This window comes from Schistocerca nitens, chromosome 2 (assembly GCF_023898315.1).
Source record: "Schistocerca nitens isolate TAMUIC-IGC-003100 chromosome 2, iqSchNite1.1, whole genome shotgun sequence".
Classification (NCBI taxonomy): Eukaryota; Metazoa; Arthropoda; class Insecta; order Orthoptera; family Acrididae; genus Schistocerca; species Schistocerca nitens.
In genome coordinates, this window is record NC_064615.1 from 599,102,549 (window position 1) to 599,120,415 (window position 17,867).

The 17,867-nt window shown below is 38.6% G+C and overlaps 1 protein-coding gene across 1 annotated transcript in view; it reads right to left on the minus strand.

Annotated features, from left to right (window-relative positions):
• The window catches only part of LOC126236674 (TATA-binding protein-associated factor 172), a 320,919-nt gene that overhangs the window by 239,547 nt on the left and 63,505 nt on the right, over positions 1 to 17,867 (minus strand). The window contains exons 11-14 of the mRNA XM_049946158.1: positions 15,774 to 16,002; positions 13,982 to 14,131; positions 13,441 to 13,621; positions 2,940 to 3,113 (exon numbers count right to left, since the gene is read on the minus strand). Coding sequence (XP_049802115.1) covers positions 2,940 to 3,113; positions 13,441 to 13,621; positions 13,982 to 14,131; positions 15,774 to 16,002 — 734 coding nt within the window. The remainder of the gene's footprint in view (positions 1 to 2,939; positions 3,114 to 13,440; positions 13,622 to 13,981; positions 14,132 to 15,773; positions 16,003 to 17,867) is intronic.

Here is a 17,867-nt window from a genome sequence, read left to right on the forward strand (position 1 = left end):
TGGTTTCGCGGGTTTTCGAGGGGTCGGCAGTCAACTGAAGATGAACCTCATCCCGGTCAGCCAGCAACAGCTGTGACTCCTGAAAACATTGATGCTGTGAGGAAAACAATCAAAGAAGATCCACATCTTACATTTTGCGACACTGAAGGGACCCTAAATATTGGATCAACAGCAGCACAGACCATCGTTCATAGTCACTTAGGCCTTACTGAGAGATGTGCCCGTTGGGTGCCACATTCCCTGACAGAAAGCCAAAAGGGGGCGGTGGACTGGTGTCGTTTCATGCTCGAAAAATTCAATGGAGGGAAGTCCCAAGACACCTACAATATCGTCACAGGTGATGAAACATGGGTCTACCATTATGACCCTGAAATGAAGAGACAGTCTTTTGTATGGTGCTTTCCAGGGGAGGAACCACCCACAAAAGTTCGAAGAAATCATAGCTCTGGGAAAAAGATGGTGGCAACTTTTTTCACAAAGATCGGGCAGCTCACTTCTGTGACCTTGGACACACGTCGTACAGTCAATGCTGAATGGTACGTGAATGATTGTCTTCCAAAAGTCATCGCCACATGGAAATCACAGTATCCAAAGTCCAAGAGTGGGCACCTTCTGCTGCATCATGACAATGCATCTGCACACATGGCTGCCAGAATGATGGACTTTCTGGAGAAGGAAAAAGTGCGAGCGTTACCTCATCCCCGCTATTCACCTGACCTTGCCCCCTGTGACTTTTTTCTGTTCCCTAAGACTAAGGAAAAAATTCAAGGGCAGCAGTTTTCATCAGATGAAGAGGCCATTGCAGCATACGAGAGTGCACTAGGTGACATCCCAAAAGAAGCTTCGACTGACACATTTTCTAAGTGGTTTCAGAGAATGGATAAATATGTATACATGCTAATGGAGAGTATTTTGAAAAGTTGTAAACACTTTTTTTGCAAATAATTTTTTTTCACACATTCTGCTAAAAACTTTCAGTGTAGCCCTCGTATTTGTGTTGCTGCAGACTGTTTTCTTATGGGCTTTAGAGGAAGTGTAGTTCACAGGGCAGGTCTGCTGTAACCCGCTATACGCTACTGTACGATTAGATGCTGTGTCATCACAGAATACAGCAGCGTCAAATAAGAGTCCGGAGTCTTAACCAATGCACCACCTAACTCTATAGCAAATTCAACATCCTTCTTTCCTAACAATATATGGATAACTATTCTTGTCAATATTACTGTCTATATTTGCAGCATTACAACAGGAAGGACAACTTCTATAACCATGATATTGTTTATTACAGGAATTTGTACAATCTGAAACGCAACTAAACAGTAGCAGCTAGGGCTAGATAGATATCTGGGTAATGAACCATCTCCATACAAAGCTGCAGCCGCCCCCCCCCCCCCCTCTCTCTCTCTCTCTCTCTCTCTCTCTCTCTCTCTCTCTCTCTCTCTGTGTGTGTGTGTGTGTGTGTGTGTGTGTGTGGAGGGGGTCGGGAGAGTGAGAGAGGGAGGGAGGGAGAGGGAGAGAGAGAGAGGGGGGCGGAGACTCCTACTACAAGGGAGGAGATTATCTAAAAACTTAGTGATGATTTTGGTCCTGTTATTGTGCTTGTTTGGGACCAGATTCGAAACACTGATTGTAAACTTTCTGTTTCACACACCGAGTTACATTCTTTCTTAAACAATCAGTATTTACAAGCACATTAGTTCGATAGTAATATTTCAATTTAACTAAAATTGATGATGACCATTAGTGTTTTAAAACAAACAAATGACCCACACAAACATTTCATTTAACAATTGGTATTCACTGTCTCAGATCACAACAGAATGTTACTGTCAGCCCTCCAGTCAACACTTCTCCAGTCACAAAAGCAATAATTTCTGGCCACATACAAAATTATCAACAGTGACATACATAGTTTACTACTTCCAATTCAAATACAGAGGAAGCACTCCATAAACTTTGTCCTGTCAAATTCATTTCATTTCATGAGCACACCATTTTTCGTTATTTATTTGACAATTGTGGGGTTTTCTGTATACTCCAGGAGTATTTTCATTGGCAAATACACAAGAATAATAAACTTCTCAATGCAGGTAAGAATTAATTAACCTTAATTCTCACGCAGACATCTTTTCTGTAAGCACAATTTTTGGTGGGAGGAGAATTATGAGACAATAAAGCAGAAATTTCACTTCATTCAATCATTTACACAATATTACTGTAGAAGTAAAACTTCGAAACATTGAAATTTTTGAAGTACAACAGTTTACCTCATGTTAGAAAAACTGAAGACAAAATTTTTTTATCAAGAATTTTTGAACCATCAGTATAGCAAAATGATTAGCACTTTGAACATTTTAGTAAGAAAAATTAAATATATTCTTGCGTCCTAACAAATCTGCTGGTGAAATTTAAGAACATAATTTTCCAAATGTTTTGACTGCACCCAATTTGGAAGATATTAATTTTGTTCCTCCTCATGAAGAAAAAAGAAAGGAAGATTAGGGTTCAGCACCCTATTGACAACGATGTCACTGGAGACAGAGCACAAACTTTGGTTGTGGAAGGAAACTGGCTACAACCTTTCGAAGGAACCATCCTAGCAATTGCTTCAAACAATTTAGGGAAACCACAGAAAATTGAAATGAGGATAGCTGGATGGGGATTTCAACTGCTGTCCTGAACATGTGTACTGTGTGCCACCTAGTTCAGTTCTCTGTAACATGTGAACTTCAGCTTGCTGTGCTACAGGCTCTGTAAGGTATCAAGTCATTTCATGCATCACTAATTTAGACTGTGTTAATAGTGCAGATGCAAAAGTGATGTGTGAAGCACTGGTTTATATTTGATTCCAGAATGCAACTCATGCTTTGTGTGTTTTTGAACTCATTTCTATAATTCACTTAAGAGAATAAAATTTAAAATGTTTGCTGTGTACCAACCTGGATCAAGTCTTGCCCATTCTGCAACTACAAGTCCCACAACCATGCGCTGCAAAGCTGATTTCGAGTTAAGATTTGCCAACAACAATCTCACATAGCAGTCAATAGGAGTTTCCATATCTGGAGTGTACACTACTACAGGATCATGTTTTATCACAAAACACGACAACAAACCTGTAAATGAGAAATATTAACTTTCAACATTTTTATGCATGATAGCTGCACAATAAACTGTCATTATCTTAAAGTGCGTCTTGAATAAATAATGTTCGCATTTCTTTTCATCTCCAATTCATACTTCTTTGAGCATTTAAAACTACTCTTAAGATGCAGACAGTGTGACAAGAACCAAATTTTTGAAGTACTTACATATGTACTTGTACTGGAGTTTTGGTTTAAACAGAAACAACAAGTACAATACTGGTAACAGCTTAGCTTCAGGATACTTAAACAACTGTGATAAAATGCAGTAAAAGGACAAATGGGTACATCAGAAGTTTGTCAAATAAGTAACATTTTATGAAAACACCATGACTGGGGAGAGAGAAATTAGAAGTTCTTCACAAATTTTCAGTATATACTATTCACAGCTTTATGAAAGACTCTTAAGAGGTTTTAGCTGTGTACATAGGCTGCTAAAGTGTAAGCTGTTTCTCTTCAGTTGCTTAGGTATCTTAATTCCGTTTCTCATTATTTTCTTATGCATGCACGAAGGAATGAATGGAATAAATAATATGACCAATTATACTGATGCCTGCATATCACCATTTAACTTCTTGAGTATAAACTCATAGCTACCTATATCCTACCAACAACTTCCAAGTCCAAGCACGATCAGCTGAAAACAGCACTTTCTGTACAAAGTGGCCTTTGCACAATAAATTCTGCAGTATACACTGTTTGACTCCCATTTCATCCCAAAGTTCTAATTCACTGCTTGAACCTAGACCACAAATCCTCAAGACCTATATGTACACTTTCCCACAAACGACCAGCAAAAAAGATCAAAGCATTGTCACTGCTAAATGACATGTCACTATTCTCAATATTGACCACTATAGTATGTCCTACATGCATGAGTAATATACTGCAACAGAATTCAATAGTAGGGAATGATAGAGTGACAGCATCTGGACTTGAATAGACTAATATTGTATACTGTCTCCACTGCCCACAGAATTTTTTTATCTACCACCAAAATCTCATACCCAGTTCACAAGACCTAATTCCAGCACCTTCACAGACTATTCTTCTTTATCATCATCATCAGCAGCAGCCACCTTTTGGCACCCGCAACTGGGTAAAAACCTTTTTGTGCGGCTCATCTCAAGAGTGGCTGGATTTGAGGGACGACTTTAAAATTGTCATTAAGTTTTCATACAATCTTCTTTTTCTCTGCCAACAACCCAATGCCTCAATGTATTGAGTTGATTGGTGATATGTGAAACATTAATTCTGCCTATAGTTACAAAACGAATAAACAAATTTCAGTCAACACTTTGAGGAATGGGCAACTAGAGTGTGACAGGTTCTATTAAACAGAACTTATTCTCTTTACTGCATTTGAGAGATGGGTCTTTTTCCTATGATATACACACATTATGCTGAAACGAAAATGTGGTTTTTTTTTCACAACAATAACAACTATTTTGTCTTCCATTTCCTAAACAGAGATACAACTTATTGTTACTGAAACACAAGTATTTCAAAATGTTTTTTTACTGAAAATTACTTAGTTACATTTATCTCAGTACAAAAAATTTTGAAGCATTTTGGCAAATGATGTCTTATGTCACATTCTTCGCAGAAGGACCTGGTATCTTTTCCTGCCACTTTCCAAATCTTGTCTTGCTTTGTTCCGCACAAACCTTACACCTCCTCTAAGGTCATTTAGACATTTCTGTAGCCAGAATCAAATGATGACTTTTTTTCCCCACTGAGTGAAATATAATGTGACCATCTGTCAAATGCCTGAATAAGCATCTTCTACAGAATGGACTGACATGAGACATACAGGAAGAGAGTCAATGATGTTCTTGAAGATACTGACAAGGATGTGGAGCCATGCTAAATCTAGAGCCATGGCCAGCTGTGCTAAGTTTGAGGTTGGCACGAACAACCCAATCAGGGTAGTCAGGGAGTCTGGTAAATTCATCCTGGTGCTCTACACATCATCCATGTACACTGTGAGTTATGTGACATGTTGCATTGTCCTGCTGGTAGATGCCATTGTGCCAAGGACAGATGCATACTGGTGTTGAGACACTGTGGTTTTCAGAATTACAACATCACACTGGGAATGCAACGGAAACATTCCCTAGATAATAATGCTCATTTCCTCTAGCCTGGACCCTTTTGACAATTGTTGCATGGTGTTTGCTTTCAGATGTTTCATGCTGTACACGCTAAGAGTCATCTGTCAGATGGAGCATAAAATGTGATTCACTTGAAAAGGCCACCTGTTGCCATTCAGTGAAAGGCTAGCTGTGGTATTGGTGTACAAATTCCAACCTTCATTGCTGTTGGACAGCAGTCCACCAGCAGGTGCCTGCTGTGGAGGCCCACATGGAGCACCATTCACTGAACAGTCACTGGGACACACTGTTGGTAGCCCCTTGGTTCATTTAGCAGTCAGTTGCTGAACAGTTGCACATCTATTTGTCCTTACCACAGCTGTCTCCACCCCTGTCATCTACGCCCCACGGTACACTGCAGTTGCCTTGGTGACAGTTTTGGATAGTGAAATTTGGCCACGCACGGTATACTTTAATCACAGTGGCACATGAAGGAGTTTACAAAGTAAGCTGTTTCGGAAATGCTTCCACCCTTCAGCCAAAATCCAATGGTCATGCGCTTTTGGATGTCAGATGAATTGCTCCATTTCTGCATTACAATAATGACTACACTGTTTTAAGCGTGCTTGGGACACACTTTATACACCCGCTATTGCTAGTGCTGCCATATGCAGACTGAGTGGTTATTGCTTGTTGACACTGAACGTAGGTGGTGGTCACAATAATGGCGTCTGGACTATGTAACACCCACTGAACCAGAAACAACTAAGAATAGACTGACAATATGATAAAAATTCGTTTTGAAAGGGAACAGTGAGATATAAAGGGATAATGAGTACGCACTACATATCAACAATGATCTAAACAACCACAACTGTTGGAGCTGGATAATGAGCCATCTTCATGGAAAGCTGCAGCATCAGCACAATTTAGTAGTAGTTTTGTGTGTGTGTGTGTGTGTGTGTGTGTGTGTGTTTACCTCTTCCAGGGGAAAGACTGCTACTAACCTAAGTGATGTTTTCACTTTCGAAAATGTGCCTGTCAGAGACAGGATTCAAAAAACCGCCATTCACAAAAATTAAATGCAAAGCCTCTGAAGAAGACAATCCAAACACAACAGCTGAAGTGATTTGGATATGTCCAGTGAATGTCAAAGGATGAACTGCCAAAGTTAATGAAAAATGTATAAGTAAATGGCAAGAGAGGAATTTCAAGAAACATAGGTTCATAATTTTGATGAGACTAGTTCAGTTTTTAAGAAAAAGCCTAGTCCACTTGTATGGTCAGTAGACAGCTCTGGAAACACTGATGCCGTTCAAGGTGCCATTGAAATGAGTCCTTGTCATTTGGAATGAAGAATTACCTTGCCACTGCTGTTCAGACATTAGCGCATTCAAAGAATATGCTCTCTGCCTAAGTTTTATCCTTAAAAACTTCAGATTGTGTAACAGTTGCAAACTTCTTTCAAAGCCTTTGGATTTTTTGATGAAGCTCTTTGTCACTTAATAGTTATGTAATAAGCAGACCATCTGTTACTGTGCTCACAGAAATACTGCTAAGCTTGAACAGGGTGATAGGTACTTATTGTTTTGAGGATGAATGATGTGCTTCTGTTATTGTTACATCCAAACATTATGTCAGCATATCTGAGGCGTTTCTTGATGCATGGTTCCACACATTTATAAACCTTGGCATTAAGCTACTTCATACAAATGGCAGTGGTAAAACATTGGTTTATTTGTTGAATAATTTCAAGAAATGCTAACATTACTTGACCTTCCAGTCACTGATTTCTTTTTATGTAGCAACCAGAGATTGTTATGTGGCATACTGGACCAAGAAACTTAGCTAAGCTGAAGACACAAACTGAACCCCCAAGGTGGTGACTCCTTGTGCTGCATTATGCAAACCCTTCACTAATGACTTATACTCAGGAAGTGTGGAAAAATGGACAGCATCTGAGTGATGTAATTTTTTAAAAAGTTAAGCGTAATGCAAGTTCCAGTCTTGTACAATATATGATGGAAATTAGATCACATCTTGTGATAATTCTTCATTTTTATCTAATTATTTCAACTTCACTTGCCATTTGCAACCCGGCAATTCTGCAATTGTGGAACGCTGTATATCCAATGGGCATTCAATGAAGTATTACAAAACATTAATTTTGGCCACAGCAATGTATTTTTGGGACTCCATTATAAAAGAATCTGTTGCAACACACATTGTGGAAAATCTAATGAACCATGACAGTGTGGAATCCCGTCATCTCCAAGATTTATTCCAGACAAAGATGCCAGAATACTCCGATGACTGCGGCAAGCAGCAACGCCGAAGACAGCTGGTCCTTGCAGTTCCACCAGTGAGGGCACTGCCCCCCAGGTGATATGGTCCTTCTGTCACCGTGACTCTCATGCATGTGAGGCAATACTATCAGCACGCTGTATAAGATGGAGTGGTGAACATATCTTTAGTCTTAGGTGGCTCACCTGAAGGTGACTGGCATGTGTACAGTTTAAATATTGTGGAGTGAAGTTGACAATGACCAGCTGCAATCCTGAAAACTCTTCAAACATTTAATTCACCAGGAAAATTTTAAATTTCATATTAAATGACTTTATGGGGAGGAGATGGCCTCACACTTAAGAAGTTTCGACAAGCTACGTGGTAAGAGAGAAAAACTTTTAAGTTCTTTAAATTTTTTATGATATATAGGGACCATGGCATAACACCAAAATTTGCCAGAGTGACACATTTTATTAAGACTGCCACTGCACAGAAGATGATGGAGAAGGCCAGTCACACTATCGTTGAGGAGAGAATTTGTTATACGAGATGAAGGTTGGATGCCATTTCAGGAGAAATGTTCCACCTACATCTGAAGATTGCAGCACTTGTTTCTCCTGTATCATGGCATTGGGTTGAGGGAGTGACTTAAGCCAAGTTTGATTGGATATTTAAGGATGCAAGTACTCAGCAGATGCCAAAATTTAATCGTTTCGTGCCACAACAACAGTCGCCACAGGGAATAACTGCACGACTTAACATTGTTACCTTCACGGAGAAGAATTTGGTCCATGCAATGCTATCTATTTTGGGTAAAGGACTCAATTTTGCACTTACACCAAGTGCACTACCTCTGATAAGTTTTGTGAGTGGTGTTGAAGAAGCTGGACAAGGCCTTCCTATGGATGCTGCTGAAGAAATAAGAAGGGAAACTTGCCATGCACTTTTGAAAGCTCCCCCTCAACGCAGTTGTAAAATCTCTACAAAAAGGGTGCATTACAAAATCTCCAAGAGGATTCTGACATAGTGGTGCTGAAGCCTGATAAAGATAACTCAACTGTTTTGTTACCGTGTAGTTTGTATTTGGAGAAGATGTATGGCCTACTTAGTGATAATATGTAAGGAAGATTGATCACGACCCCATAGCACGTGTGCAACAGAAGACGTGTACACTCCTCAATTCTAAGACCATTGGAAGCGTACCACCAAGACCGAATGGTCTTCCTAAATTGCACAAATAAGGTCTTCCTTTACAGCCTATAGTGAGTGACAGTGATGCCCTCACATATGATTTAGCCAAACATCTTGCTTTCTAGCTGAGACCATTGGTTGGCAAAAGTCCACATCACATACAGAACTCAGCCAATTTTATCAAGAGACTAGGGGCGCTCTACCTAAGTAGTTCAGATATTTTAACGAGTTTTGATGTAGTATCTCTTTTTACAAATGTATGTCTTGCTGATTCCTTGGCATTAATTGGTAAGCAGTTTCAGTCAGGCTCCACTGTTTTGTTTCAACACAGTCTTTGCTCAATCTATTTTATGTTTAATCAAGAATATTTTGAACAGACTGACAGTGTCACCATGGGCAGCCACTTGTCTCCCCTGGTGGCTAACTCTTTTATGGAGGATTTTGAGGAAAGACACTGGAATCAACGATTCTTAAACCAACTGTTTTTTGGAAGTACGTGGGCAATACTTTCATAGCGTGTCTCTATGGGGAAGATGAGTTAATGGAGTTTTTCAATCATCTTAACTCCATTCATGAGAATATTTGATTTACTATTGAATTGGAGAAGGATGATTGTCTCCCATTCCTGGATGTTTTGGTTGTATGGAAGAGTGACATCTCTCTGGGGCATTCTGTTTATCGTAAGCCAACTCACACTGATTTGTACTTGCACTCTTCAAGTTGTCATCACCCATCCCAAACCATGAGTGTGCTTCAAACGCTTGTACACAGGTCCCATGCAGTGTCGGATGCAGATTGTTTACCAAAAGAGCTTGCACATTTAAAGACAGTGTTCGGAGACAATGGATACTTGATCTGGCAAAGTAACAGGGCACTTCAGCTAAAACCAAGAACCAGGAAGTGGATAAAGATGAGAAAGCACCAGCAAAGTCCCTAGCTTTTCTTCCCTTCATTGGAAATATTTCCATCAAAACAGCAAGAATCCTTAGCAAGGTGAAAGTGATTTCCTGCCCACCATCTCAGATTTTGGACCTGCTGGTATATCAGTGAAGGATAACTTGTTACTGCAGGAGGGGGGAATTTACAAAATACCTTGCCAATATGGTATGGCCTATACAGGAGAAACAACATGCACAGTGGAAGAATGTTGCACAGAACATGAACATTGCACTCGCCTTCTCCAACCAAACAAGTCTGCAATTGCGGAACATTGTATGTACAACAGACATTCGATGGAGTATGACAAAACATTAATTTTGGATATAGCAACATCTTTTTGGACCTCCACTATAAAAGAATCCTTTGAAATGCACATTGTGGAAAATCTAATTAACCATGACAGTGGCTACCAGCTGGATAACGCATGGAATCCCACGATCTCCGATATTTGCTCCAGACAAGATGCCAGAATATTATGTGAGTGGCAACGCTGAAGGCAGCTGATCCTTGCAGTTCCAGGAGTGAGGGTGCTGCCGGTGCTGCCACTGAGTGGTGTGGTCCCTCTGTCACCGTGACTCTGACACACACATTGCAATATTGTCAACACGCCATATGAGGCAGAGTGGACTTCATCAATCTTCGTGGCTCACCTGAAGATGACTGGCAGGTCCAATCCAAATATCATGGAATGATCCATTTCCTCAGTGACACCTTGTGTATTATCCCTAAATAACAAGAATGAGAAAATTTGTGTCTCTACAGTCATGTTAAATTCTACTGTGTAGCACGGTATGGATGCAAAAGTGGCTGTGCCCGTCTCACAGTTCCCTGTAAATTACTTCCAATATTTTTTCAGTGAGACCAGAATACCAACATCACCTGAATTTGCATCTGGCACAGTTCACTAGCCTCCCTTGGTATAAAAGCTTGGCAAGATATATCAGCAGGGCTTAACTTAGGGAGAGTATAAAAGTAATGGAAATTACTGGATGGAGCAATATGTAAAACAAGAAAAGTCAACCAGTCACTTATAGTGGATTGATCTATAGAGCACAGAAACATATAGCAGGAAACAGCATTCACGCTAGCTTTTGAGCACTAGCTCTTTTTACAGCAACAGCACAAACATTCATACAGAAATGACGACACAGACCTCAAATGCAAGCTCTCAAGACTACAGCCACTCTTGAGTGAGTGCACCAATGTACAAAGTGTGCCAACCACAAACAACATTATCTTGTACCATTCCATTGCTGTTTTACAATTGCCAGCCCATACCTAATACTCCATTACTGCTTCAGCTAACAGAGTGATAAGTTGTGATGTCATACATCCAACTGGGCAGCAGTAACATATAATAAACAGTGAGCTACAGTGAAAAAAAAAATTACGATCCATGCAAGAAAATACCCCGAGTTAGCAGCACAATCCCAGAATGTGGCAGTTGTCTATGATGTAATTAGTAATGGAATAATCATTTGGATGGATATGATGCACCAGTACAGTTTAATGCTCCGAGGGGGTAATTACTGGGTAATACTTGTAAGCAGTAACAGTGTGATACAATGAAAGTTTATTTTATTATTGTTTAATTAAACAGTGATTTAGCTCATACAATATAAGATTATTTTATCATCGTTCAATTTAACTAAGATTAAATTGTGATTTTGTTCACATTAGTTCACCTTGGTACCATAAAAACAGCTATTCTTTACATGTGTACAATGTATGCTGCACATCCACTCGTGTTATGAAAATCGGCACTCCCGCTCAATGGTTAATGAGAGGTATGCTTATAATGGGATACATCCAAGCTACTGTATTTCAAGTCTTGGAGCCTAGGATAATTTGCCAGTAGAGCCTTTAAGATAACATTGTAATTAGCAATTATTCAGACTTGAGTGTGATTTGTAATGTATTCAACTAGGATGTGTGCAGTCCACTTATGCTCGTTCTCCATAAATGACATCACAAGATTGTTAACTTCCGGATAATGAAAGCTACATGGTATTAACATCTGGTCTGGATATCAGTTTTCATATTACTGGGATCAAAATTTATGAACAGACTGATGCTAAGCACCTGATTATTATAGCAGGAGTATTATATACTCATTTCTTTCTTTATTATCTGGGCCAGAACAATATTCCTGAAACCTCTAATTAATAGGCTGTTCAGATCTACCGAGGGCAGCTTACAAAGAGTACTTCCTACAATGACCTTTACTTATAAACGGAGAGTTAGCAAAGGTAGATTCACTTTCATGTTTACAAACTTTGTAACATTCAAGTGCAATCCACCTACTACCATAAGCCAGCCTACCACTGTAAACATCTGTTGCAGCTTTCTATCACACTAGTGCCATGTCTGGGAGCAGAACACTCCTTCAGTGGGAGAGTCTCAAATCAGAAAACACATTTACATACTAACTTAATGTACAACTGTCCAGTTTACTGTACTACTAATATAGTGACCACAAATGAGTTAGTAAGACTGAGTGGCAAGACAGGCAGTTTATTCTGTTAATGCAAAATATCCTGCAATACAACAATATGATTTCAGAACTTCCTTCATCATACAGATTATCTCAGCTATTATTTCCAGGACCACTATATGACAAATGGAACACAGCAAAACTATTCTATAGAACACTTATGGTTCTCATCTCTTGATTGAACTAGATTGGCATTTATGTTTTCTGTTCATATCTAGTACAATTTTCTTCTTGTCGGCATAGCTACACCACACACATTTTCCTATGCTCCTGTAACCTTTCCACCCCCTTCTCACTTTTACTTTTCCGCATCCATTCACTTTTTCGTGCATTTTTATCTATTTAAGTGTTTTCCACATGCCTTGTTTTTAATTTTCAGCCCCCCCCCCTCCCCAATATTCCCCATTTGTTAGTTTCTCATGTCAGTGTCTCATCTAAATTTTCCTCCTAGTCCAACTTTCTTGAGCTCTGCCCTTTTCTGGATCAATTTCCTATCTAGATACAGAAGCCTGAAGTACATATATTTTTGGCTTTAAGTGGTTACAATGAGAATTATGAAGAGCAGAATGAGGAAAAACCTGGGGAAGGAAATCAGCCATGTTCTTGATGAAAGATCTGACCTAACATTCATCTTATAATTTATGGAAACCATTCCATGCATAAACAATTTGAACTACATTCTTCAACCACTATGTCACATCATTCAGCATTGTAAGCTTCAGAAAGCTCACCTTTAACGACAATGAGGAAACCTGAGAGATCACAGAGAATCTTAGATCACTTTGATGGTCATGGCACCTATATTCTGAAAACTGTCCATTCATCAATTACAAATGTTCTCTTACAATAGTTGATGGCCCTGTATTCAACTAAAGTACTTCACAACAAACAGGACAAAAACCAATGAACAACTTTATCATAAGCTGTGAAATGGCTAGACAGTGATCACATGCTAGTTCTGGAGAATTTCATGCTATCTACATCAAAACAAATCAGATGGTTTTTAAAATAAGTTTCAGGTAGGGAAGCTAAGAAAAGAGTTGAGCACCATAGCAACAAATATGGATGAAGTAAGGAAGTGTAACATGCTTAAAGGCATAACTGTGGAATGAGGCTGGAAAGGGCCACAGCCAGTTGGTAGTAAGATTTTTTATATGTAGATTTATGGCACAATGTAAAAAATAAATGCAATGGATTATCCTGACAATAATGGAAAAGTGGGCTAAGTTAGTACTTAGTTTTCATAAACATTTTCTGGTTATAAAATTTTGTATTCATGTTGTAACTGAATACTCACCTAACATACGGCTGGCCATGCACCGAGCTTTCATTACATTCCCTTCTCGTGTTGCTAAAGGTGTAGTTTCTGTTCCACCCACAAAAAGTTTCTGTTCGGACTTTGGAACTATTGCAGTGCCTGCAACATTCTCCAAAGATGAAACTCTCAGCCTTTTGTTGACTTTATCACTTCCGCTATCCTGATAATTACAAAACATATACAACTATAAGACATAAAATCTTAATTAAGTTTGAATAATTAATTAGAATAGTATTTCACATACACTAGCCCAAAAATAAAATTGCTTATTACACGGAATTTTAATGTAATGTGGTGCGCGATGTGATGTGCACACAGGTACAAATGAAAAAGCAAGTGTATTTTTCAATGTTAATAAAAGATTTTTTGTTAGTAAAGTAATGTTGGGATACAGCACGTGCACACAGATGTTATAAGAACAAAATTCTGGTTACTTTTCCTTTTAAAATTTGTACACTGTCATTCTAATTATCTAGAATTGTAACAATATGACCAACATCAATTATTTGCATATACTCACTCTAATAGAAGTTTTGCTGTGTATCAGTACTGATGGGTCAAAAGGAATTTTAGCAGGCTGCATGGTCAAACACAGCCATGTGCTAAAATATGGGCAAGCTGCATTCAGAAGAACAGTTAACTGACTGTTACGTATTAAGTTCCCCCAGACCTATGGACATGTAAAATTTTTAATTCAAGTTTTTTAATAGTAATATTTAAGACACAAAGATTTACAGCCAGCCATAGTAACAAAATACCTTCATGATAAGCTAAAACTGTGTGCTGAACACAGGTTTGCACTATGACCAGTCTTCCATACATGACAGTGCAGGTTTGAAGACTTGTCCAACACCCAGCCTTAATCCTGTCACGAAGGTTAATGAGTAAATAAATTCAACTAGAGAACATGTATCACTCAACTGATTCTCTTATCAACTTATTTGTTATAGCTTATATTTTTATTTATGTAGTAATCTTTAGGATAACTATACCACACAGCAGATCACAATCACTACCTTTTCAAATTATTTACAATAAACCTTGAACACATGCAGCGATTACCAGCAGGAAAGGATTCTATGATCCAAAGTATAAATGAAGAACTTTATAACAAAAATATTCAAATCAATATACAAATAAGAACTTTTCATGAAGTCATAAATGACTTGTACAGCAGTAGAAAACAACTTTTGCTTCTTCACTGCAAGAAAAAGTCTGTTACAGAAAAAGCTGAAGGATACCAATGGCAGGGAAACTTCAGAGCGCGACAGAACTTTTTCCAGCTACAGACTCATTGCTCAAATCTACATGTGTGAAACTATGGTCCACATATTTGCGGTATGCAGATATTCTAATATCACATCTCAGCAGGAATTACTGTGAAACAATGGGCTGGCTATCTTAAAAGAGAATGGAGACAAGGTAACCTAGCACACAGTATAAAACTGTCTTATTACAGGGAACAATTAAACTAATAAATCATTAGTGTATAAGCTAAAAAAAATCTACAACAGAGGATGTAATTACCTTATTATGAAAAATGAGCAGTACAATAAAACGGAAAACTGAGAAACAAAAGTAGAAAGGAAACCAGAGAATATAAAAACAAAATTTTTGACAGCAAAAATGGTTATACGTAAGCAAAAATACTAAACCGACAGTTGCAAAATAAGTCCATGTCCTGGGCAAAAAAATCACGAAGTGCAGTATAGAAACCTGTTAAGACAGAATTTCAAGTCAAATGGAATACTGTTCATTCATATGATGAAGAGAGATGAGGACAAGTACCTCACTGGTCCAAGTATATTCACCAAGAGGAAATAAATGAACAAATCAGTTACTGATGTTACACCACCAAAAAGTGTGAATCAGTGTCATGTTATTTTTGCATCTCTTCTTTTAAATTTCTGGATGTACTTATTTTCCCCATCAGCCTGTCTCACTGTATGTAGCTTCCCCTGTGGTCCTGGACAACTTCCCAAATTAATCCCAGGTTAGTCTCATTTTACCCAATTGTTTCATCACATCTGTTGGATGAAGAATCTTCCATTTCTGAAAGCTTGAAATGTTGTGGTTGATTGTATATATCTACCCCAGATTTACAATTCATTGTAATTATGTTCTGGTAGAAGTATAACCTGTTATGAACACAACTGAAATGAAGACAGAAATGCTGAAAAGGCAAGAAGCCAACAAATACTGAAAATAAATAACTCGTTAACTACTGCATAAAATTATAGTCACACTAAAGGTGGCACAGAGAATAAAAATAAGTTATGGTCAAGATTAATCATATAATATCAGTGACAAACCTGTTCTGCTAAATCTTGTATTTCTGCAACTGGTTCAACCAGAACTCTTTGGAAAATATGCCTCAAAGCATCTTGTAAAAGCCCTGATGTCCATTGTAGACCATTATCACAATGTAGCGATACACTTGTTAATGTTCGTAAAGTCTGTAACGTGGCTCGACGAACTGACGATGTGCTATGGCTGAGAAAGGGCCACAAACGTGGTACTACGTTTTGCAGAGGTTGTGGCCTAACATGAAAAAATTTCAAAATGTGAGAAGTAAAATAAATGAAACTGTACAAAAACTACAGAGACTGCAGTATTTTGGAAAGTGTAAAAACACAACCATGACAGTAACATCACTTTAACATCTACATGTAAACTAATCTTGTATTAATGGATTCTTCCTTCAGTTTTTGGTAGAATAATTTCATACTTCAAGGCTGGAAAGCAAACAAACTGGATTTTTTTTGTTTCAGTAATATTTCTTTAATGTGAACTGGTTTGCAGCTTATTAGGTGATCATCAGGTGACAGCTGACTAGCGTCCAGAAGAGAGACTACCGTGAAAGAGGCCAAACCTATAACTCAAGATATTACCAAGGCACAGAATATTTGGTTATGTCAGTGAAAGGAAATGTCAGATCAAGAGCCAATTAGCCACAGCTTGCATTAAAATGTTACCGCAGTAAGTAGCCTAGTGTTGTACAACTGTATGGAAAAGAGGTTATGAGTGAATAATATGGCTGCCACTTTAAAAATGGGTTCTAACTGCCAATATTACAGACACACTGACACAAAAGTATTATTGTTTATTTTATACTAGAAGGATATGAGTTTTTGTGAATGTAGGATGATGATAACCTAATAAGAGATACAAGAGTATTACATTAAAGTTTACAGAATGTGTAGTCTCATAACTGCATAGAAAACAAACAAACAAACAAATAACACACACACACACACACACACACACACACACACACACACCTGTATACAGGCTGTATGGGCGTATGGTTCATATCAAAGGTGATGGGCACCAGCGTCACAATCAAAGATTCTTTGCCTTAGTACTATATGTAGCTGAGGGTTGGCTTCTTTCACACTATTAAAAAACTAACTGTACTTTCTAACTTACACATTGCCATGCACTAATTACAAAAACATTGCAAGCAATAGAGAAACTTTACATTACACATCAATAAATGTCATTATCAAAACAGTAATTAAAAATAAACAGAAACTATTTACATAATGAAAGAGCAAAATATCATATTGATACACTGTTACAACTGTTCTAAGAAATCCAATAAGTCATGGTGCAAGAGGGTAGTTTTCTATTTCTGTAAGCATATATTTTTGATAGATTTGCAGGATGGTTTCAGAAATGATATGTCAATTTCCTAGGTAACAGATTCTTTCTTTAAACAGACGGTGGTAGGTACCGACAGAAGACTACAGCTACTGAGTGTCTTCTGTAACATAACAAAAGGAATTTGACAGGCCATGGTTTAAGAAATGAAAAATGAAGTCCCATGCTTCTTTACAGAGCGTAGGGGAACGATGCGGGAGACCCGCACCGCCTTACTAGGCAAGGTCCTAATGGAGGTGGTTTGCCGTTGCCTTCCTCCGACCGTAATGGGCATGAATGAAGATGATGAAGACGACACAACAACACCCAGTCATCTCGAGGCAGGAAAAATCCGTGACCCCGCCGGGAATCGAACCCGGGACCCCGTGCTCGGGAAGCGAGAACGCTACCGCGAGACCATGAGGGGCGGACCAGGGTTTAAGAGATGTGTTCAAAAAGGAACCGAACTTCCGCTATTAAACATCTATTGTTTACTGTACAACATTTTAAGCGCTGTCGCCCTTAAAATACTCCCCTCTACTGGCACTACTGCTCCCATCGTTTCTTCCACTTTTGGAAAGCCTCCTGGAATGCATTTTCTGAGGTAGCGCATATGTCTCTTGTCACATTCTCCTGAGTCTCCCTTATGATTTAGAAATGATGTCCCTTCAACATGGTTTTAAGTTTGAGAAACATGAAGTAGTCAGCTGGTGCTAGGTCCAGAGAATATGGTGGATGGGGCATAATGGGAATGTGATGATTTG